Source organism: Pholcus phalangioides, unplaced genomic scaffold (genome assembly GCF_987345545.1).
Source record: "Pholcus phalangioides strain wild (caught in Gottingen) unplaced genomic scaffold, Ppha-v1.0 ptg000022l_1, whole genome shotgun sequence".
Classification (NCBI taxonomy): domain Eukaryota; kingdom Metazoa; phylum Arthropoda; class Arachnida; order Araneae; family Pholcidae; genus Pholcus; species Pholcus phalangioides.
Genome location: NW_028301615.1, coordinates 28,297,452 through 28,322,674, shown reverse-complemented (window position 1 = coordinate 28,322,674; position 25,223 = coordinate 28,297,452). Strand labels below are relative to the sequence as shown.

At 35.0% G+C, this 25,223-nt stretch overlaps 1 protein-coding gene across 2 annotated transcripts; it reads left to right on the top strand.

Moving 5' to 3' along the window:
• Positions 1 to 24,017, top strand: LOC149070132 (putative divalent cation/proton antiporter TMEM165). 2 transcript variants are annotated; one of them, XM_089249392.1, is made up of 8 exons: positions 4 to 388; positions 6,244 to 6,465; positions 9,810 to 10,032; positions 12,657 to 12,755; positions 16,299 to 16,375; positions 18,719 to 18,895; positions 22,143 to 22,248; positions 23,782 to 24,017. In XM_089249392.1, exons 2-8 carry the CDS (start codon positions 6,346 to 6,348, stop codon positions 23,850 to 23,852), a joined length of 873 nt encoding a protein of 290 aa, XP_089105518.1. In that variant the 5' UTR covers positions 4 to 388; positions 6,244 to 6,345; the 3' UTR covers positions 23,853 to 24,017. The 2 variants fall into 2 exon arrangements, with proteins under 2 accessions (XP_089105517.1, XP_089105518.1); XM_089249391.1 differs by lacking the exon at positions 6,244 to 6,465 and having other exon boundaries at positions 1 to 388.
• Positions 24,018 to 25,223: the final 1,206 nt, after the last annotated feature.

Here is a 25,223-nt window from a genome sequence, read left to right as displayed (position 1 = left end):
GGTAGAGCGCGAGGAAGTGAAAGTTCCTGCCCCTATGTCCGCTTGTGTTTATGTTTCACGTGTCCTTTCGCTGTGTTTTTGCTCAATGTTTCCCTTATCGTAGAATCATGCCGACGCTTTTATAGCTTTCGAGACCATTTTCTGTGATGCATCAGCGCTTTATTTAATTATGTTGACCAAGCGTACGAATAGTGGAAGCAGGACCTTTAACAACAGTTGTCGTAGCCGGCTCTACCCAACCGACCCATTGTTGTTGTTGTTTTATTTTGTCACTCTGTCGTGTGCTTTTGTTGTGGTGGCGAACGCTGCTAATATCCCCGTCGATGTTGTACAGAAGAGTTCCGAAGAGAGTTTAAAAAACGTCGATTTTCCTGATCATTACGACAGTGTGAGTTTTATTGCTCTTGGGGTGTTTGGTGTTGGGTAACATGATATAACGCGAAATGCAATCTAACCCTTGTTAAGACGATTTCGTACTAACCGAATTTCGTATTAACCGACGTGAGAGCTGTTTTTTTTTCATTGTGAAATATGCCCATTTTAAACCAGGGCTTGACAAATCCAGATCGAAATCTAGGTGCTAACCAAATATTTTAAAAGCCGAATGTATTTCTTTTGCTCGAGCATCGGATATTTTAGGCTCCGATACCAGTACTTTAGTTGCAATAGTGACCCGATGCCAGGGATTTGTCAAGCCTTGCTTTGAACAGAGTATGTGCAAGGTACGGATGAGCTGCTGAAGATCTGCAGAGCGTGATCCCCAAAGCAGGATGCTATATATCGGTGATTGGGCCAATTTTCAATATATGGTATACCGCTTTGTCTCCGAATTTTTGTATGCGTTAAAACAGCAGTATGCCGTCAACATAATTCCTGGTTATTTTCAGTGTTATGGCTGATCGCATAGATTGATGTATCTGCTACAATTCGAAGGGCCGAGAAGCAGTATCATCAAGTTCTGTGTGAAGAAGATGGGCCTGTGTTTGGGCAGTGACCCTAGCAAATAGTGCCTTACCATAGTTGGTGGCCCGAAGTTGATATTTTCAACTATAGATAGGTATATATATATATCCCCTATTAGGGGGGGGGGGCTATCGCCGAGAAGCGCCGTACGAAGTGCCCCCTATAGATGATCATTTATTAAATAATTATTATTAGTATGTTTTATATATATATAATTTTTATTTCCACATGTTTTTAATCGTCTTTTGGTAATGGGGCAGTAACCCTGTTGCCAAAGCGGGTTTGGCGATAAAAGAATCTTCAAAAAATAAATTTCTGAAGAGAAGACGATGGGACAAAAAAAGGTTGGGAAACTATGCTTTATATTGTTCTGCAACGTGCCCTCTGGGTGGGAACGTTCTGCAGTAAAACTTTCCATAATAGTGTTTTCTACAGTTTTCTTATAATTCTTTCACATTTTTCTGCATAAGTACTGATTGGTCTGTGATGTAGGTCACAGGTGTCAGGGTATTCTGCTTTGGGAGACGCGATGATGATGTCAATGCATATATATGTAATGACCAAAACCCAAAATTGGTCGGTTTTTGAATTGGTTAGACTTTGGTCGTAACATATACACACATACAGTAGAATATGTTGTATAATCCAGATGGTTGGCAATTTCTTTTTTGACACTAAACATGTCCAATGGCCTGGATGAAAGGCCAAACATACACTATGATTGCCAAAAAAAAAATTTGCCAACATAGAAAACATAAAAGCAGAAACCGACAATAATGCTATAAATAATAGTATGAATAAATATTCTCAGTATGAAAAACCCCCGGATTCTTTGAAATAATAAACCGATCAGGGCATAAGTTTCTCTATGTACCCAGACTCTTTTTAAATAACAAACTAAGAAATGGCGTTGATCGATCGCGTTAGTGATCACTCTATTTTGTTTGGCTAAGTTGGGGCGCCCAAGCCAAGGGGGGGGGGAAATAGAGACATACAATCCGGCAGTGGATTGAAAATGGTTAGTGATGACAAGATAATATAGGTTAACAGGTTGTTTAGAAGCTACGACAAACTCAGAAGGGTGATATTAGGCTTCAAGAGGAACAAAAATTGCAATAGAACATGATATTGCAAACCATATTTAGTCTATGAAAGTCCCAAAAAAATACTTATGAATGTTGTGACATCAAGTGGGACAAGAAGGCCAATAATAAGTGGAAAAAATATTTGACTGCATGATTACAACACAGCAAGTGGTGTATAAAGTAATGTCTAATAATATGTACAGAAATGTAAAATATGCTCAATGTCAGAAAGTTGACTAAGAGAAATTATTACAGGAGTTATGCAAAGTTGTGGCCGTGAAGGTTATTGCACAGCTGACAGCGACAGAGTAATGATTGTCGGACGTGCTCAAAGATACCGGGTGTGCTGGCGATGTCTGCTGTTTATTTTTGTGACAAGGTTATGACACCGTGTTCTATAGCAATTTTTGTTCCTCTTGATGTCTAATTTCACCCCCTCGAGTTTGTTGCCTTTTCAAGGGACACCCTGCATAGCCTGTTTGTTATAACACTTGGGATGGATGGATTATGAGAAAGTATTTAGTGATCATAATTATAGTGATGGTGTCTGAGATTTGTCATGTCCTGGTCTAATAACAAATATTGTGCTTTTCTGTCGACATTGTTAACCCCCCACACCAAAAGCAGAATATGCCCAAAACTAAGGTTACTCCAGAACCTTGAGTCAGCTGAGGGCTCATTGAAGAACATTGCAAAGCATTCTACATTAGAGATAAAAGTTTACCCCAACATGAAAGCATCACATGGCAAAATTAGATATTCAGATGTGGCTTAAGCGAGAGTATAAGGGTGGGGGGGGGGAGAGGTTGTAAGGGGTAGCAGCTTAGGCTGTAGTTGGACACAAGAATTTCCAATATTAAAATTACATCACACTTTTAAGCCATAGGTCTACCTTGACAACAAAGATGTGGAGAAAACAAGGGAACAGACAACCACAATACCATAAACAGGAATGTACTACAACTGAAACAAGTGTGTATTTTGATGTCCCCGCCCAGTAATTTTTCTAGAATGGTCAAATAAAGCAAGGAAGAATTCAGCTACACACTTGTATGATCCCTGGAGCACCAGCATTGCCTTCAAAATACACTTCTTGATAACATTAGCCTTGTTATACTTCCTGTTCGCAGGATAAGTGCAAGTGATGATGGCTCATAAATAAGTGCAGTTTTGTGGATCATGTTATCTGGCATCATAATTAAAAACAGTAAAATAATTCAAGACTTAAAAGCTAGACATATGTTCACTGATGGGGTGCAGCTTTGTACTAAAAAGAAAAATCTATGTTATTAATAACTGGGTCCTCTTGAATGAAGCCATGCAAGCCTCCCATCAGGGTTGTCCTTAGGGGTGGTAAATGAGCCTTTGCACCCAAGTTTGAGCTGCCCCTGCAAAATACCTGCACATAGATTTCATCTTTGCACCTGAACAAACTAACAGACAAGGAAAGTATTTTGCAGTAGTTTGATAGTCAACAGAGCAGGCTTCAGCTTGTTCCAGGTACCCTCATATTTATTTGCATAATCAATGAGATTATTATGACCACCTTTTCTCATATGTCTCATGCTCATGAGTATCCACTCACAGATCAGTTACTTTTTGAGGAATATTCACATTTCCCTCATGACTCACAGATTAGGCCTATGAAATACAAAGGTCATGCAAAGCACCATTTTATATAAGTAGCGAATAAATAGGTATATTTTTATAACTACTCTCAAGGCCGCAACTAGATGCTTTGTCAGCTGGTACAAGCATGCCTTTTGGCGCTTCTTGTAGTGCAGAAGGAGCAGTTAAATGGTGCATTTGGCACCCTCTTTGGTACAGTGTCTGGGGCACCAGGCCTGCCTGCTTCCCACTAGTTGCGACTGTGACTACTCTACTTCTTCACTGCTCACCAACTCTGGCCATATCACTATACTCCAATTTTCTCCTGTTAATGAGTTGGGTTTCGAAATAAAGGCACCATCTATTGCTGGTTGCGTCAAGCTTTTTAGGGTGAATGTCTTGTTATCTACATTCTTCCCTCGGTTCAAACCTGAAACCTGACTACAATCTTCACAGTGGTAGGCAAGTATCTTACCACCACACCACTCGGCTCCTGACTATTCTACTGTTCATATATAATATTATTGATGTAATCATTTTTATTTTTTGTAATATGAAGTAATATCAGTAAATAAGTTACAAATAACAATTTTATAAGTTTCAAGATAAAACACAGTTTTGGAAACCAATTTTTTTTTCAACATGGTCTCCATCGATGTTACAGCATTTGTCCCATATCTATGCTTCAAAATCTTGTCATTGGAACTCTAGGTTCTCTGTAGCAATCCAAACAGGGCATTGAGGTCGGTTTTCATTGAGAACGTTTAAGCAATCTTTTATGGAGAATTTACACTCCAGATTGTATGCACTGATCTATAGGGGGGAGGGGAGGGGATAGTGCCATCTTAACGCATGGGGCCTACCCGGGCCTCAAGAGAAGAGGGGGTCTCAGAAAAATGAGAAGTAGTTGAATTTTTCATCAATTCACATGGTAGGGCCTCAGAAAAGTCACTTGGCCTGGAGGCCCATGATGCGTCTCTGGGAGGGGGCTGATTGGGATGAGCTCCTCCTCCAAAGGAAATGCAATAATTCGTAAAATTTTCAAATCACCTATATGATAATATTGCATTCAATAAATATAATTACCTGTGTCAGCGTTTTTGATTAAATAACAAATTCAAGAAAACTTAGACTAAGAAACGGGAAATGCCGGGGGCCATTAAAAAAAAAGTTGAGATTGTAAAAAAAGAATAAAAAAATGGGACTGTGTCCCAGAAAATATGGGACAAAATGCAGAATGTATGGCCACCCTATTTACAGCAATTTAGAAAATCGCCCCTCCGAACAGGGAGCTCTAGGCACTGCCGTCTGAATCTGAAGGACATCATTGCCCCCCCGGGGGCCAAGTGATTTTTCTGAGGCCTTACCAGACAAATTCCTGAAAAATTCAACTACTTCTCATTTTTCTGAGGCCCGGATGAGCCCATGCATTAAGACGGCACTGACTCTAGATCTGTCCCTGCTAGATTGGCTACAGCTTCATGTGACAAACAATTCTCACTGCAAGATAAAGCATTTTCTGGTGGATGTCCTTTGCAGTTTTGTAAGAAGATTTTGCCAAGGCTTCACAAATTGCAGTCGCCAGGTCGTCTTAGTGACTAGACAATCAGTATTGGTGCCTAAAATTTTCTGTAAGTGATTGCTCAATCAGAGTCTGAGGATGAGATAAAATTTTTTTATTTTACTTTTTTTTTTTTGCAAACTGAGTACAACTGAGGTTTATCACTAGATTTCATTACATTACATGAAAAGAAAAATTCCAGAAATGTCCAAAAACCCCCATTATTTAGAACCGTGGTTTCTTAACAAAAACCATGCTTGGTTCCTAAGATATTTAGATTTTTTATTTTATTCCTTGGCTACTTTACCGCACACCAATTCCGGTCATATATTGCCTTACAGCAATTTCCAACCAGTGAGGTTGGGTGGGGAATAAAGGCATACTCTATTGATTTTCGCCCCAGGCTCGGTAGGTAAAGAACTTGTTTCTGATGTTCTTGCCAGATTTGAACCCATATACCTTCATGATAACTTTCATAGTGGGAGACGAGCATTTTTCCACTATGTCACTAAGATATTTGGCTACTTCACCAAACACCAACTTTGGCGATATCGTTATATTGTAATTTACTGCCACTAGTGCGATGGGTTGGAAATGATGGCAAGGCGGTTGCCTCAAAATCATTAGGGGGGAAATATCTATATCATCTCTCTGGTTTGACCCTGGAACTGTGACAGCAACCTTCATGGTGATAGACGAGCATCTTACCACCATGCCACTTGGGAGCGGTGGATATTTGGCTGGAGCTTAGATTTTTTTTCAATTTGTCAAGCCTGGGTTTAATCTGAGCATGCACATATGCTTCTCAGTAACTGAAAATTGTGAGTGAAGAGCACAGTGATTGCCTTTGAAACTAAATAAATACATTATAAGTTACACGAATGCACAATAGCTTGAATGATAAAGCACATGTCTTATCATCAAGCTATTGTGCATGTCTAAAATCAGTTAATAGCACAAGACTTATTTACTGATTTTCCTTTGTATTTCCACTAGCGTTAACCTAATTATCTCTGGATTTTACAGTGACTGCACCAAGATTATTTTAGAGTTTGAACTGGTTTATTAGACGTCAGTGGAGTTTTTGCATGCTTTTCAACTTTCCTAAATTATTGAGATCGATCAAACATGTTTTTCCCAGTCGCTTTCCTTACTCCCATGTTTATGTTGTTCGTGTTTTTTTACGTATTCGGACAAATGCCAGTGTCCATTATAAGTAATATGAGTTTCATGGAGTTTATTATTGAAGTGAGTATATTTGTGCATGGGCGCTTCATTGAATGTCCAGCCTTGTTAAAAGCACAAGGCTGGATGCCATGAAAAATTATTGTATTAAGTTTAATCTTTTAATGGAATGTTTGAGCGTATGCGAGGATTTTTATGAAACTATTATCTTGAGGGAACAGATATTTTTTTCGGAATATTATCCTGAGGTGAACTTGAAAAAAAATGTCGACGCCGGGATACGAACTTGGGCCCTCTTGCAAACCAGTCAAGTGTGCTACTATCTACACCACGCTTGTCATGTTTTCAATGGTGTAGATGGTAGCATGCTTGTCCGGTTTGCTAGAGGGCTTGGGTTTCAGTCCTGGCGGAAACCAGGTGACTTTTCTTTTCAAGTTCACCTCGGCATAATATCCAGAAAATATCTGTTCCCCTGATATTTTGGGCTAAAAAAAAACCCTTTAGCTCCCTCTATAATAAGTTGACACTTCAAAAAAATAAATTCATTTTCAAGTCCTTAAATGTCTTCAAAAATGATCTGAAATCATATCATAAATACATGAAAAGAAATCAGGTAGGCTGTGTCTTTGCATGTCCTCACGTTTTACATGAACACATGTCATGAACTGAACAGTGCTCGCTGAGCACAAATCATTTGGTTGGTGTAGTTGAATGAAAAACAAATCCAGTAGCCAATTAGATCTATCAGTCATATTATATGCTGCTGTGTGGTCCTTTGGCCATCATGATGGACTTTCATTGTAACGATTCAGGTTCAAATTCTGTTGGCAGCATTGTGGTGGTCTGCTGAAGTATTTTTGTACAGGTTTTCTCTAACTTCCAGGCGTGGATGCAAGCTGGTGTCCCATTTGAAAAAGTCTGTCCGCGAAAAGCAGGCATACCTTCAACATGATACTTACGTAACATGAAAATTTAAGCATTTACCATCTTCACTCAAAATATGGAAGACATATGGCAGCACTACCAGAACACAGAAATAAGTACAACTCTGACAACATAAATAAATCACTAGCCACACACACACACACACACAGATTCCAGCATGTGATGATTCATTCGAGATTCGGTAAAGAAATGTGTACGAGGTGCATTTATGGTTAAATAGTAATTGTATTATAAGAACATTTATTTCTTCTGCTGGAGTGACCATTTATTTTGGTGCAACAAATTTCTTTTAGCTCTTAGTTTATTCTGGTGCATTTCTGTTCTGGAAATGGCCAGGTTTATTAAAAGTTGACAAATCTCTCTTCGATCATAGACCAATGTCAAGGACATAGTGCCCTGAAATCAAGAATTATACTGATTTCAGGTTTGCCCTGTGCCATTAAAACCTAATCTATGGGGTTCCTTGAACCAATGAACATCCAAATACAGGATGTTAATTTTTTTCTACATGTAATTAGCTCACCCGAGATCTTTTTGAAGCTCTGTGCACAAAGGCATTGTTTCAATCGCCTGTACCTACAAGGACCCTGGAAGAAAATTCATAAATGTTACTCCCTCCTAAAAAGTGTGACATTAAATAATTCCATAACTCTTAACACCCCTTGCTAATAAAAAATGAGAAACGGTATGAGAATGGATGGTATGATGATGGCATATTTCATCAGAATGTCAAACTGAGTTTCAATTTGAGCATTGATTTGACATTGTCAATATGCATATCCTCCCCATATCCCCATTTTGAAAAGCACAAATCTAATCCATGAACATGATCGTGGAATGTATGGACTGTGATAGCAGTTTGCAATGAGGAATATGAGTGATATCCAAGACTTTAGGTGAATTGATACGTTTGTTACAAAGAAGTAAAAGAAATTTATTGACCAGTGTAACACAGTTGGTCCTCCATATTTGTTTTTTTTTTTAGTTTTCTGAAAAATATCGCTACATAGCTAATTTTTGTATCGAAACAAAATAGTAAAAGTTTAGATTTAGAAAATACTTTTCTTGGACATTGGTTTGAACGTTGATTCAGTCTTGAAGTCAGAAGGTACCTTGAGATGGTAAAGATGATATTCAAAGTTCTTTAAATACTGTGTAATGCCCTTGAATACCATGGCGTCTGAGTCCTCTATATACCTCCTAACTGAAGATCTACCATTCAGCTGCTTGATCAGATGTTATGTGAACATTTACAGCTCACTATAAACATTACCCAATGGTGATTGTACAGGAAATCAAAGAAAATGCAAATTCAAGAAACGTATTGACGTCATGGATAAATTTCATGGATAAATTAACCGATGCCATCAGTGTCATTGCTTGAGCTGTGGAAGCTATAAAAATAGAAACATTTATCTCAAGTTTGAAAACTTTCAGCCCGAGGGCACATTCATTTTTACAGAGCCAGTGAGAAAGTGCATTGAAGACATTGTCACGTTAGCAAAGCAGGTGGATGGACAAAGTTTCAATGATGTGGCCATAGAAGAAATTGAAAAATCAATTAATAGCAATTCAGAAATCGGCAGAGAAAGGATTAATCAAGCTGAGAACTCCTGAAGCTGAAGTAATACTCTATAAAGGTAATCAAGAATAAGATGTGAAAGACAAGCTCATTGCAAACAAAATAGCATAAAGGCTTCTTAAGTAAAAAAATAGGCAATAGATTGTTCCCATGACACAGACCTATCTATGATATGTTTTTCATGTGTAAAAAATATTGGTAGAGGAAACCTTGTTATCATACTCTATGCTTAAATTGAGAAGAAGCAGCTTACACAGACCTTGTAATATTTTTTCAGAAAACATCACGGAGTCATTGGACACCTGCAGCACAAAGTAAATATAAAAGAGATGCGTAAAAAACAAACGTTTATGGTTTTTGTTTTCGCAAATTTTTCATATTTGCTGTCACCTCTGAAACGTTATTTCATTGAATACCAAGGGGCAACTGTAATTCTGTTTTTTGTACGTTTGGTTTGGTTTAAGATACATTGCCGGGCTAGGCAAATCCCAGATGGTCATGGCAACCAAGAAATTAGTATTGGTGCCTAACATTTTCTATGTCTGGTTACAAAATTTGAATCTGAGGATAGTAGAAAATTTTTAGAACTTAAATCAGCTATCTGTCAATCACTATTTCCTGTAAATAGTAATAATAGCCTAGTTTCATATATTTCTTTCAACTTTTCAAAAAATAGATTTTTTACCAGTTTTTCATGGAAAAAATGCTTGGTGCCTAAGAATAATTGTTCGGCCGCCTAGATCTTTTTGTGATTTGTCAAGCCCTGATGTATTGTTTGCATTTAGTAAATATAGGTTTTCAAAATATTTTGTATTATACTTTTTATGGGCTAGAAAATTTGATTTTATAGGCTACATTAAAGTTGATTCTTATATTCTAGGCTGCTGGTGATTTTAAAAAGCCTGCCGCTTTCTTTCATAAATTCACAAATGTCAAGACCTTTGGTTTCCTCCATGGATTCGTGGCAGCTGTTTCTGTCATCATCGTCTCTGAGCTTGGAGACAAGACATTCTTCATTGCTGCCATCTTGGCAATGCGACACTCCAGGCTGACAGTTTTCATGGGTGCTATATCAGCATTGACTGTGATGACTATACTCTCTGGTTAGTTTTTTTTGTATGAAATTTTGCAAGTTTGTTACGTAATAGCAAACATGGTACATGGTCAGACCTCGGTATAACGCCATTCCTGAGCACCAAATAAAAATGACTTCATGGATGAGGTGACTTGATAATAAGTTTACCCATTTGCTAATTATGCAGGCTGGGACTTTTGAAAACTGTCATTATTAGTGAAGTGACACTAAAAGTGACAGATGTTATACTTAGGTCTGGCTACATTAATGCAAGTCTTGTCATATCAGATAGTGTTTAAATCTCATTTCAGCTTTATCATTGTGTAATATAGTTGGGGGTTGTTATAATGCATTGCTGTGATCGTTTCATTAAAATGAGCAGTATGATAAGTTCCAAATGTTTTTCAATTCATCCTATGTCATTTTTTTTATCCAATACAACGACGTGTAAAGATCATTCAATCTAATACATCATCCTATAACTCTGCTCTCTTCCCCTCCCTGTGTTATGCAAAGAAATTGGTAAAACTCATCCATAAGTGTATTTGAAACTGATCTTTGGCATTGGAGAATTTGGTGTAATCTGCTTATAATGGTGAGAAATGCATTGTCCCCCCTCATGTCAGAAGCATGAATGTGCAAATTTTAAATTGTTTGAGTTTATCAGCTGGTTGGATCCAGTATTTTGATATTTAAGTTTTGTCAGAAACGTGAATGTTTTAACCCCTATTGAAACGCATGTTACAAAATATTTTAGGGAAATGACACTCATAGAGTAACATGGGTAGATTAAACATTCAAGCATACCTGGCAACACACTTACCATTATACCATAGATACCCTGTATGCAAGAGTTCCTAGGTTCAATTCCTGGTGGAGAGAAACAACACGTTTTTCCTATTTACCTTAGCATAATATCCAGAAAGCCTATTGATTTCATGTATTTTAGCCGAGCAAAAAAATCATCATTTATTTATTATTTCCCACATTTTGGAAATTCGCACATTCATGCTTCCAGCATTGGGATGGGGGAACAATAACATGGAATGTATGGTAAATATCTGTATGTAGTGGTTGCATGACTAACCCTTCCATTTCTTGAGGTCAGGGTTTTTGAAATCCATATAGAGGAGAAAGATTCTGACCACATCATATAGACATGTCATTCACTGGGCATTCATATTGAATCACTTTTCTTCAAATAAGGGGATGGAGCGAGAACGAGAAATGCGACAGCATCTATGGCACATAGCGAACTTAATGGTCGAAGATGAACTACTATCAACTTTCGTAGATTAGTGGTGTCAACAGAATATTGCATCCTCACAGAAAGACTTTTTCCTTCTGCCAGCATCTGTGCAGCCATCTGTCAGGTTTTTACTTGACGACAGACCTCACTGTGATAATATGCACACAAACTCGAATTTATTTTTTCACTCTTAAAATCATCACTTTATTTTTTTGCATTCATTGTATATGGCTGCCTGAATAAGGTGCAATTCTTGAACATTAAATTTCACTCGCATGCAATTAATTATTACAGTCTCAGTATCACTCTCTAATGTTATACATTTTCATTGCATATTTACATTATAAAAAAATTAATAATATATATATTTTTTATTTTTCCAAATAGAGTTTTTTAAGAGCTAATTTTTTATTTCAAATTTTCAATATAGCGATTTCCCAATATTATTCAATTTGTCGATGAGGGTTCTGATGAGCATCTCAACTGCACTTATTTGTTATAGTGGTTCATAAGCGTATAGCTATACATACTCATTGAAATATCTGCAGTTTGTGTAAATTTTTATTAAAGAAATAAAAGTCAACAGGGCATGAAAAATTCCAGGGGGGCAGGTCATTATGAGGAACTAAAATTTTTTTTATCATTACATAAAATTTTTTATATGTGATTACTAAATTTATAGATAAGGATCTCTTACTAAACCACACATGTATTTTGAAACATTGTTTTGAAGACTTTCTGATTAATTGATGATGCATGCCAGAAATGTGTGCCATCTCATTTATGAATTGGGAGATGTCTGAATTTTGTTTTTTGTTTCTACCTGCTCTCTGTAAAGGGACATTTTAAACCATAGGAGACCTGCTCTTATTCACATCTTGAAGTTTAAAAATCATGGAAGAGTGTCAGAAAGTCCTGTAAAGTTGCAATTAGGGAAAAATTATTTTGATCCAGTTTTCTTGAAGAATATGCTTAGTTCCAAAAATTTTTGTGAGAATTTTTTTTTCCAAGAATTTCTTAGTGTGAAAAACTCTAGAAGCCCCAAAGCAGAATGTGCCAAAATCTGCGACGTACGCCGCAGAACAATTAGCACTACTGCAGAACAATTTGGAAGAATTTTCAGAAAAAGTGAAAAAAAAAACCCACTATTACATGTATGGGGATTTTTACCACGGTTCTAGAAGTAAAAATGATGTAGCATTTAAAATTGTTTTCAGTCAAATCTCATGTTTGATTATGATGATTTTCACTCTTCTGTGAATGTTAAAAAAACGTAAAAATTTGAAATGTTTGCATCAGTTCAAATATAGTGTGAGGAGTCTATTTACAGTTTTTTTTTTTTTTTGAATATATATTTTAATTTTTGGCTGCGCTCTAAAACTCTTTTCATGTTTCTGTTACAGCTGCTGTAGGATTTGCTACAACAGTGATACCACGGGCATTAACTCATTATATATCTGCAGCACTATTTGTTATTTTTGGACTGAAAATGTTGAAAGAAGGTAACAAATGATGTATCATGTTTATTTTCCCAATCATGTGATTCTAAGTTTATTCCCCCCCCCCCGCCCCCATTGAGTACTGTGTCTTTATTTTATTAGAATAATGTTGTGCCTTGACCTGCAAATGTCTCAACTTGTAAGTGATCCGAGCTATGAACAAAAAATATTTGCTGAAAATGCACCAACCGAGAGAATCATGAAGAAGAATCATGAGCACTTTAAAAAAGAAATGGTGCATACGCTTTAAGAACTGCCCTATTTGAGAAATTTGAAAAAAAATGTTTATTCATATAGTTTTTCTTTTCAAGTTATATTGCCGTAACCTATTTCTGTTGCACTTGTGACATGTATTTGTAATGTTTTGCTTAGTTCTCAGATTTCATATTTTTTAGCAACATTCATCAGTATAGGTGATTGCGTAAAACAGATGCACATATCTCCTAAGTTGATAATAGTTGATAGGCAATCGATAAAACATGTTTTTTGCTCCTAGATCACACACAAAAATATTTTACATATTTATAGAATTGCCTTAGCATCAAATCACTTCAAATACATTCTTTCTCATAGAACAAGATTTTGTATACTTCTTTTGGACGCAAAGGACACTATGATACCTTTATGGCTACTTTCAGCTCCAGCTCAGTGCTCCTTTCCATTGTTGGTCACTGTTCGGGATAAGATAGCAACACACATTCTCCATTGACGTCCAAGCATAGGGACAAATAGTCCAAACAAGGCAATTTGGGCTATAAAAGCCATCACTTTGTAGAAGTGGAAAGATTTATTGGGGGCACTATCTAATGCCCTTTATCCCTCTCAAATAATTTTCCCCCAAGATTATGCTTTCGAGTTCCCCAATAATTTTCACTTTTATAAAAGACAAAATGCCTGTCCACTGATGGAAAATGCTTTATAAACCATTCCAGACTTTGGTAACCATTTGTCCCTTATAAACGTATGGACTTGCAAGTCTAATGTAATCTTTTGTTTTTAAAGGTTGATTTTTTACAGTATGGGAAAACCATTTTCTTCAAAACAATGTTGACATCTGTGGTTTTAGGGCGAATTGTTGAGTTGATCACTACATAATTTTGTAATAAGCGATCCTAGGGACTGAGCCCCCCAATAATTTCTGAACAAACAATGCATTGCACCCTCCCTCTCCTGCATACATGTTTGAGTCCCGTATATACGGGACGACCAGCAACTTTCAGCCCCTCCTAATTTTTTCTTCGTTTATGCATCTCTGATGGAAAGACATTTTCTAACTAAATGCAGGGCTCCCACTCATCTACGTTTCCTACCTTTTGGTAAAATGTCCTACTTTAGCTACTTTTTTACCAAAACCTATCAATGAAATTCATATAATTGATTTTAAATGAGGAGGAAATCATCAATATAATGCCAAATAATACAAATGTAGTAGATTGCAATTAATGATTCTGCCAAAGCAGAAGTTGTATTGTTTTTAAAGTTATTTGGCAGGGGGGGGGGGTGTATGTGAACCATTTGGTAGTTTATTAATTTTTGATTTGCTTAGTTTGATGGTTCAACAAGTAAAGTAGTCATCAAAACTTCTACCTGGTTGAAAAAAAAAATTGTATTTACTACTTCATGGTCTTGGACAGTAACTAACATTCATCATTCAAAATTATGGTGCAAATTTTGTGTATAGGTGAAACAACAGTTTACATAACAAAGCAGTTGGGTACATGAACCTATTCTAGGTTTTGTGACTCTGATGATACTCAATAACATTCAGTTGTCTTATGTATTTTTAGGGTATGCAGAGGCATAAACAATATTTACAATGCTCAGGAAAGAGCTAGAAATCAAAGTGCTTCATTTTTCAAAAACGACTACACTGGCATTGAGGGCTAAAATTTAAACAAATCCTTTTAAAAAGGGATGGACAACATAGTAAAACCATATTTACTTTACTGCACACCAACTCCGTTCATATATCACCATACGGCTATTTCTAACCAGAGGAGTTGGGTGGGAAATGAAGGTTCCATCCATCGGTGGTAGCACAGGCTCGGTAGGTAAAGAACTTGTTTCTAACGTTCTGTGCCCGGATTTGAACCCATGGACCTTGATGGTAAATTTCATTAGTGGAAGACGAGCATCTTACCACAGCGCCACTCAGGCGCTAGTAAAACCATCTTTCTTTCAAACTGAGCCCAACTCAGGTCTATCACCATCTATGGGTAATTTTCCGACTGTGCCGAAAGTGTAGCTGTGTGTGTGTGTACCTAACAGTCTGAGTGCATATGTAGGGTTGTGTTTGATTTTTCAGTGCTGCCATCTATATTTCAGAAGTGGAGTGAGTAGTAAAACCACCTGGTTCACTTTGACTTATTTATATCGAACTGTGGAATTTTTACACGTTTTGCACAGTGCTTTTGAAGTGGTCTCGAAAGAGCATCATTCATAAAAAACATACATGTCATCATAATTTGCTGTGTGCATTGTCGAAGAGAGTTGACAGACTGGACTGTGGAGGACTCCAAAAATATAATGTAATATATGTATTGTGAGGAGAGAAAAAGTTATCTGTGGTTGCTGATATCCTATTTGGCCAAAAATGACGGTGGTACGACAAAAATGAACAAACAAAACTTAACTTTACTACGACACATGCCCCTCTTCCCATCTGACATATCAGAGCATTCCTGAAGATTGGGCACGCTTAGAGCCAACATTTTTTTTGTGCAGAACGAAACCTAACTACAATACAGCATGAAATGTAAAAATTGTTTTTATTAATCCAATAAGAAATGTGAGACATGGTGATAGCTGGGATATACCTGGTCCTAAATTATCAAAGTTATACCATATACCTACGATGTTCTAGAAGTAAAGATCAATATTCATTTCTCAGCTATTACAATGTGCCAATATTCATATAAAAAGAATTTTCATGGTGAAATGAGTTATGGTACAAATTCCACGTGGAATAAGATAACGCCACTTTATAATGAAAACCTACCTTGTACATCAATTTTTTTTTCAAAAATGACTTTTTGACAGTTTTAAATCAGTGCTGAGAAAATAATATATCACCTATTACAGCTATTTGGAAAAAAATCTGCAAAGATCTATTCTACAATGATCTGATCTCTCTATACAGAAAAAAAAAATTTATACAGAAAAAAAAATTAACCCTTTTTGTGTTATTCAATGGGATATCTCATCCTTTTGCTGTAAAGTTGAGAAGTTTTAGTGCAAAGTTTTCATTATAAAGTGACATAAATATTTCTTGAAAGATAAAATCAGTGCACAGTTAAACAATTTTGTCTACTTTAACTTATTCAAAGTGGCCAATAGGTCAAAATAAGTTTTTTCTCATACTGGTTAGCTGAATATTTATTTGCAAGTTCATGTGCATTTATCAAATATTTTCTTTCATAACTTGGACTACTTGCAAGAGTTATATGAATGTCTGGGTACCCCTCACAGCAACTATATAGTGACTCACATATTCAGAGGTTTTCTAATGGCTTTCAATTAAAATTTTATTGCAATATAAATTGGCAGGTTATCAAATGTCACCAGATGAAGGTCAAGAGGAATATGAGGAAGTTCAGAAGACTGTCAGCAAAAGAGAGAATGAAGTAATTCATTTATTTTTCTTGCCTCTGTTATTTTTAAAGAAGTGTTTTTAAGGATACAGTGTAATTTTTGTTTCTTATTTTGTTTTGCATATATTAATCGGAAACATTCATTGAATTTGTACTGCTGTTGACAGTTAGATACATGAGAGTTTCTTTTTTTTTGTCAAAGACACACACACCTTACAAAAGAAAAATATTATAAATGTCCAATAACTACTGCCATACTATTGCAAATTGCAACTGGTGAATTCCATTTCTTTGTCATTCATATTCAAGGTTAATTGAGAGTTTATTGAATTCTTTTCTTCAATAGCTTCTTTTCATAGAGATAAGGATATATTCAGAATACTGTAATTTAGTGTATAATCTGTGCAAGCAAATTTTGATACTTTAAGAAAAAATCCCATTGTGTAATTCACATTCATAAGCAAAATGTTTTGTATTGTTCTTCAATTTGCCATCAGCTGACAGAAATTTTTAGGTTAAAAATAATAGTTTTTTGCATGGAAGAGTTCTTTTACCCTTATTTTCTTCAAGTTCTTCCAGAGATTGTTCTGTGGCAGCAGAACAATCAGGTCACAGTTTTAATTATATTCTGCTTTCAAGAATTTGCATGCTCAAGCTTCTAGATATGATCTTTTGTATCAGATGCTTACCTATGCTGATGTTTTAATTAAACTTTTTCTATATTTTCAACATCAATTTTTTTTTTCACTTGTATCTACACAGCATTTTGTTTATAAAATAATTATTTTTATGAATATTTTTGGCTTAACCTATCAGCTAATATGCAGTAGTATTTAAAAATATGACACCAAAAAATTCAGATTTGTTCTGAATAAAATCTCTTCATATAATTTGCAGATTATAGGCCATAAATAGTGGAAAAGACCTATTCTTTCTAATACATTTAGCTTCTGAATAGGTCTTCTAACACAGCTAAACGTTTTACATATTTGACTGAAAATAATGTTTTTTGTAACAATTGGTTCAGTTCCAGATAAATGAGCTAGTTTATTACAATGATGTTATTGTATACAAAATACAGCAAAACCTCTCTATTTTGCAACTGACAGGACCGAGAAAAAATTTGAGATATAGTTTTCTGTATAAAGGAAAAACGTCGAAAATTAGAAGAATTTTGATTGACAAATGGTAAAATATTAAATTTAACTGCACACTAATTAATTTTTTTTTCTGTCAAATTAGACAATGTTCAATTATACTATATACAAACACACTAAAATGCATTCAAAAATTTTTTTGTTCATTTCAATTTGTATTTACATACTTTATTTAAAATAATCCAATCTATCAATAAAATAATCAACCTATATTATTCAAAATAATAGATTAATGCATATTTTTTGCTCCTTGAGCCTTCTCTGTGTCTTCTTATTTTTACACACCTGTGTTATGAGCATAAGCAAACACAGACTTTCCGAACAGAAAGGGAAGGAGTGGGCAATAGAGTCCACCCCAACTTTTTGCCTATGAAACTAAATTTTTTTAAGTGAGCTGCCCCCTTTCAATCATATTATCCCCCTATAATTGACAAGATCCATCATCACAATGGTTTGTAAGTCTGGGATTACTCTATAAAAGTTTGATGAAAGCTTTTTATAAAACTTGAAAATGCAACAAATAAGCTTATCAGTTACATTTGAGTGAATGTAACCAACAGGCTTATTGGTTGTTTTCTTCAAGTTCTGTAAAAGATCTTTTATCAAACTTTATAGAGTAGTCCCAGCCTAATTCTATTAGGAATATTCTTTATTATAACTTTTTTCTTCACCTCCATTTAAAAAAAAGCCAGATTTACATGAAAGAAAAGGAATTTCCAGTGTTTTCGTTTTACTCTCATTGTGACTCATCCTTCGAGATAGAGTTTTTAGAAAAATGCATTGATTTAGTACATTAAATGCAGGAAAGTTTCTTCTTCACGATGCAGAGTTTTCAGGGAAGGAGAGGTTTGACCGTAGGTGGAGGCAGTTCCTTTTTGGCATAGAAATAAAAACCCTTTTGGAATTTGTTGTGCATATAAATTAGGGTAACTAGTATTTCCTCACTTATCCATTCATATATCCCTAGTTTGGACTATGTGTTTAAGAAACGAGAAGGAAAAAAAGAAGATAACAAACTGTTAAAATGAGAAGAAAAAAACCAAACATACATATTACACCTTAAAGGAGGGGGGGGGGATCTTGTTTCAAAGAATGCCACTTTTTAAATGAGAACCTAGTGAAAGAATTACACTGTATAAATTGGTTTTGCTAATATGCCTGAAATTCTTTTTTGTGTATGAATTGGCATAAATTTAATATAATATTGATGAAATTTCAGACTGAAAGTCCCGATGATGTTGAGAATGGTACGATTAAAATAAGTCATGCCAGAGCAATAAAAAGGAAGCTCATGGTTTTTGTGTCTAGAATATTTTTAGAATCTTTCACCATGACTTTTCTCGCAGAATGGGGTGATCGTTCCCAGCTAACGACAATTATATTGGCAGCCAGAGAAGTGAGTGTCATTTTTTAAACCCATTTCTTTGTAATATGATTGCTAGTTATTATACATTTATCATTTACATCAATTGCCAAAAATTTTCTTACTTTAACATTGTTAATTTCAGTGAATTTTATCAATAGCTATATGCAGTCTGTGTGAAGAGTTTCCAGACTGACGCTGCAAAAAAATGTATTGGAAAAGCTAATTACTAACTTAGTCTTTGACATATGACCCTCCTGTGTTCACTTATCTTAGAGTATTTTGAAGCAGTTATTAGATTGGGGGCAACTTATTGAAGTGGATAGAATCATGGTTGAGAGATGGGCCACAACAGTTATAGTGAACAGGGAATTTTCTGATTGGACTGGTGTCAAAAGTGGAGTCCCTCAATGAAGTGGCCTTGGTCTTATATTTTTCCCACTTTTATCGATAAACTCAATCAGGGTATTGATGGGATTGTTAGCAAATTTGCAAATGATTCGAAGCTAATAGGGGGTAGTCTGGAATCCAAGTGATTGGAAGATGCTTCATATCAGCTTGAATATGATTGTAGCATAGTCTAATGAATGAAGCATGACCTTTAGTGTTGATAAGTGCATAATCACTCATTTTGGTTCAAACAACCCACACTTCACTTAAGAGTTGAATGGTATTACTATCCCGAATGCAACTAGTGTCACCAATTTGGGAATTCACATTGGCAAGTGGCTTAGGTTTTCTGAACGTTGTTCAGCAGTGGTTAAACAGATGAATAGGATGTTCTTTTATTCTTAAAAGGGTCTCTTTGCATTCTCCTAAAGTCAATCTTCCTCTTTTGCAAGGCTTAATTCATCGTGGACTAGCGTTTGCTGTAAGGTTTTGAAGACCATATCTACAGAGGGACATAGACTTGGTTGAAGGGGCTGCAGAAAAGAGACACATTCTATTTATGGCACACAGGGCTTGAGATATAAAGAAAGACTTGATTTCTTGAATATTTTTATGCATTCATCGGAGGAATGCAGGTGTAGGGGGATATGATCAAAGTGTTTAAAATTTTCAACATGACAGATAGGATTGACCATAAATTATTTTTACACTGTTGTTCTGCTTCGACAAAGGGACATTTCAGAACAGCAATTTTTACATATATTTACAAGCAGAGACATATGCTAACCAGATCAGAGTTTTCTTATTGAGCGTCAAGTCCAACAACTCTCTTGTTTTTATAGATGTGACGAAAATTCTGAAATTCTATAGTTCTGGTTTTGTGGCACCACTGTCTGGAGACCTTCTAGATAAATCTAGAAGCTTTGAGCATATCTTGACATTCCCCATTTGGCAACAGTAGATTATTGTCCAGAGGGGTTCTTCAAAAATCGTGCTGCAATATTTTTTGTATAACACCAGTTTTATACAATGCTAGTTGTGCAGTAGAAACATGTGCTGTGATCAAAGTTAACATTCATTGGCCTTGAAAATTTTATCATTTGCATGCTTGGTATAAAGGAATTCGCATGAAAATTTCGAGATTATCAGATTATGTTTTAGCGGTGCTTCATTTGTTTTTGCAAAAGAGTGTATTTTTAGGATCAGTATACTTTCATATTTAATATTTTTTGTAATTTCAAATATTTTTTATCAATAGTTTATAGCCAAACAAAAATTTTCCCCAGCTTTTTCTTCATTACTGACATTTGGAAAACATTGGTTTAGGCAGGGCCATAACTAGGATTTTTGCCACCCGGGGCTAACATTATTTTGCTGTCCCAGAAACTTTAAAACTCAATAATATTGTAACAGTGTTCTTTGTTCCCACCTAAAATTGCTGCCTGGGGCAGTTCCCCCTTGTGCCCCTCTATTAACAGCCCTACTTTAGGTCATACAAACCAGTTGCCACTTATCAAATTCTGTGTTGAAAAGGTTAAGAAGAATATAGCCATCACTTGAACTTCCTTTTAAATCAGTTACAATTGTAAGTTAGTTCACAAATTAGATTTATTCCGGAAAAAATGGGTGAGTGACTTTATTAAATGTCCTTGTTCTTTTGTTGCAAGAAGTATGAAATTGAAAATTATTTTCACTTTATCAAGTGTTTCAGTTTAGAGACATCTATTATTTTAAAAAAACATATGGATTTTCAATATGCTCAGTTTTTGATCAGTGTTGCAAAACATAAAAAAGGTCTTTCTCCTGGCATTAGTCAATGAGAAGGAAAGTTTGATCATAAGTTAAAAGGGAAAAGATTCCAGATTTCTTGGTTGTAACATCAAACTGCAGTAATGATCCATCTGAAGACTTTGCTTTGATAACACAACCCGTGGCAAAACAGAGAAATTAGGAATCTGTTGTCCCTATGAAATTGACTGAAAAAGAAGCGAGAAACACAAATAAAAAAAGAAAGAAAAATGCAATTGAAGAAAAAGTTGTTCAGAGTATCAGTGCTTGTTCAAGTTGAAAATGAGCTACGAAAATAGATGGAGTATGGTGCGATTGTCAAGGATTAATATCAAATTAAGTGCTGAAACAGGCAAAATGCCTTGTCAGATTTGCCTGTCTCTTAACATGGTTAAATTTAAATTTATTTTTCCACCATAAATTTTTAACAAACTTTGCCGCTAACTATATTCCATTTATTAGCAGGTAAAGAAGATAGCGGGTGTTTTTAAATCATCAAAAAATAAATAATAATAAATAAAATAAAATAAAAATAAATAAAATTAATAATAATTATTTAAATAATTACTTATATAGTAGTTTTAAAAAATTAATATAATCAAATCAAAAATCAGTACGACACTATGTGCCGTCGTAGCAAGATGACTAGTTAAGAGTCCTCGTGAAGCAAAATTTGGAAGAAGAATCGATACTACATTTACCTTTCAATGGCCCAACATTCAAAACCAAATTTGGCCCAAATGTATGATTAGAGAAGTGATAGAAGTTTTGTGATTTCATTCACCTCTCAAGTTTTATAGTTGGGGAAAATTCACATTTCCTCATCTAATGTGAACAAAAAAGTTGTTTTTCAGAATACCTTAACCTCAGTGTACCTCAATCAAGCTTTTATTTCAAGCTTTTATGTGTCAGTAAAAATGCCAACCATTGTTCAACAACAGGCAAAATATTAAGTTGTAAGCAAATTTCATTAGTAAACAAGATGGTGAAAAATGGAATTTGTAGCATTCCTCACTAGTTGAAATAAGCTCAAAATAATTGGGAGAAAAAACTATATTGGTACTAATGACAATATTATTTTGTTTTTATTTTATTATCCAAGGATGCGATTGGAGTTACAATCGGTGCAGTTTTAGGCCATGCCATGTGTACAGCATTAGCAGTCATAGGCGGGAGAATTATTGCACAAAGGATATCTGTGAAATCAGGTATGCATGAATGATCAGTTATAGTTAAGTTTTTGTCGATTGGTTCATTGTACACATTGCATTCATGTTGATATAAGACCAATTTAAGAATGAGAACAATAACATTGTAATGCATATTAATTCTGTATAGTGTTCAGAATGACTGCTACTGTCATTCTTGGTAGAATTTTGTTTTACAACTAAACCTAGAACATTAATACTCTAGCTAGCAATTCAAATGCCTCAAGAAGATGAGAACAGTCATAAAATTTGAATAACCTGAGGTAAACCGATCAGGTATACAGTGATACCTTGGCTAACGAATCCCTTGGCCTGCAAATTTTTTGACCAATAAAGATTTTTTTCACGTTTTTTCTATCTCGGCAAACAGATGCTGATTCGGCGAACAAAATTTTTTGTTGATATGGATGCACATGCTAACGTAAAATATCTGCATCATCAGCTGAATTTTAGCTCAAACCAACATCAGAATTACTGTTGCTTGAGTCCAATTAACTCGGGTTCACCTTTGAATCTTTTTACAGATTTACTTACATTTTGGGTGCGGTAGCCCGGTTGATAAGATGCTCACCTAAAGTACCAAAGGATGTTTAGAGGTGTCGCGAGTTCGATACCCGGTTTGTCCTTGTCAGAAAACTTTCCCGACACAGGGGTACAACAGAAAACGGCGATTTGACCGCAGCGAAAAATTGCTACTGTAGAAAGTCCCCCATCAAGGGGTTAGCACACCAACCTCTCGATGAGTATAAAAAACAAGCCTGCCATTCGGAATCAGCAATAAATTGTAGATCCCGATCTCATTAGCCCTCGTGTGCAGAAAATGACAGTGGTGTGACAAAAATGATCAAATTTACTTACATTTCTCTTTCAGACTCTCTCCATCAAACTGTACATTCTGGACATCACCTTTTCCATCTGCATGTATCAGACACAGAAATCAGCTGACCAAATCCCAAATAGATGGGGGTACACCTAGAAACTTGGCTGGGTTGTGACAAATAGACTGTCAAATTATGGTAGACTAAAGCTGTGTTGGTTGCGTACATACTGTAAAATAAAAAAGATCCACAGTATCTCATCGTTTTATAAATTCTCATTTATCTAATTTTAGAGCTGTTCATTTTAGCCTTCTGTCAGTTTTTGTCTTTTTTGTTTAATGTTTTGAAAAACTTATCTTCAAATTTTGGGCAGTTTCTGGAGGTAATTAAACAATTTTCCATATGGAAAATCTTGTTTCGGCTTACAAAGACTTTGGCTAATAACGAACGGGATTCCAGAAAAAATTATCTTTGTTAGCTGAGGTATCACTGTAATTGCATGTCAAAGTAGCTTTCGTGTCAAAATGAATGCTTCCATCATTCTAGTGGTGAATGGTAGTTGAATCGTCTGGTTCCTATCTTACCTTTGAAAAATTTGTTTCACGTATTTCTCAAACAATGCACTTTTTCTTGCTAACTTTAAAATTTATGATGTATTTTATCAAATTTTTTTTTTCTATCTCTAAACTGATATTTTCATTACATTGTGTTCTAGTGACCTTGATCGGAGGATTTGTATTTCTGATATTCGCTGCATGGGCACTCATCATGGGTCCTGGTTCATGAGGAAGGTTTGGCTCTTGAAGATAGTGGGGAAAACTTGAGTGCAAATGATTATTCTTTCAAACAAAATTACATTCTTCGTACAAATCTGTAATTCACGAGGCAGTGTGTGTGAAAGAACTCATTTTTCTGACTGAGTTCATAATTTAAATACATTATATTTATTTATTTGTTCTGTCTGTCATTATTGAAAACGTTTTTCATTAATTTCTGATGATTTTTTTTAGTAATAGTGATTATAGAGTTTTATGATTCAGCTTTCTTGAAGCTGGATCAAGGGAATGTTTCTCTTTCAGTGAAATTTTGAGATCTTGAAACACTTTTTTAAATTTATTAAACGTGTCTTTATTTAATTTTAATTCATTTCAATTTATATTGTTTTACCGATAGGAAAGAGCTAATAAGAATTTGTCTCGTTAATTACTGCGCAAATTTGTTCCTCATTCAGAAGCCATTGATTTTGTGATTTTTGTTGTGGTGCGTGATCATGAATTTTGAAGGAGAATTGAATATATGTTATGATGTACAGAATTGTTATTCGAAAAAAAAAAAAAAATGGAATTTTATTTTTGTTTATTTTATTTTTATTCACCTGTAAATAATTGGGGGAAAATTAGTTATTCATTTGTAAATAAATGGGAAGTAAAGTTAATGTGGGTTTAGTTTGATTAAAAAAAATTATCCTGACTCATATACAATTGTCTTGTTTTTTTTAAAATCATTTTTGGTGTAAATGTTTTCGTGAGAAATTCATCATAGAAATTGATTGTTATTAGCAGAATATGTTAAAATGAGTATTGTCTTCCAAGCATGAGATAAGACTTGGCTGTGTCATGTTCGATGACTCCATACTTTTCTTTCAGGTAAAACAGGGTATCAAGAATCACTCATCAGTGTCTGAGCTTTCATGTTTGGCTTCTAAAAAAAAAGAAAAAGGAATCATTCATCATGACATGACATGATGATGTGAACTAGATGAACTAACATGATGATGTCTCATCTTGTGCTTGGAGCAGGGTTGATAAAAAATTAGGGGTTTTTTTTTCCGGTTTTAATAACATTTACATTAAAAACAACATTTCTGAAAAATCATTCAAACTTCTAATAATTAATTAAAATAAAATGTTTATTAATGTAACTAACACAATTTGTATATTAATTAATTTATAAATATTTCTTATATTTTGATAAATACCAGCTTTTGCAATTTAGTTGTTTTATACCTTAACTCAAAGAAACATTTGGTGTTTGAGAATTAATGTTATTATTAACCATATAATAAAGATGTTTACCCTAGTTACTCTTTCAATTTGATTAATTAGGACTCTATTTCACAAAAACTGATAAAAACTAAGGAATTATAGTGTGTTCAGT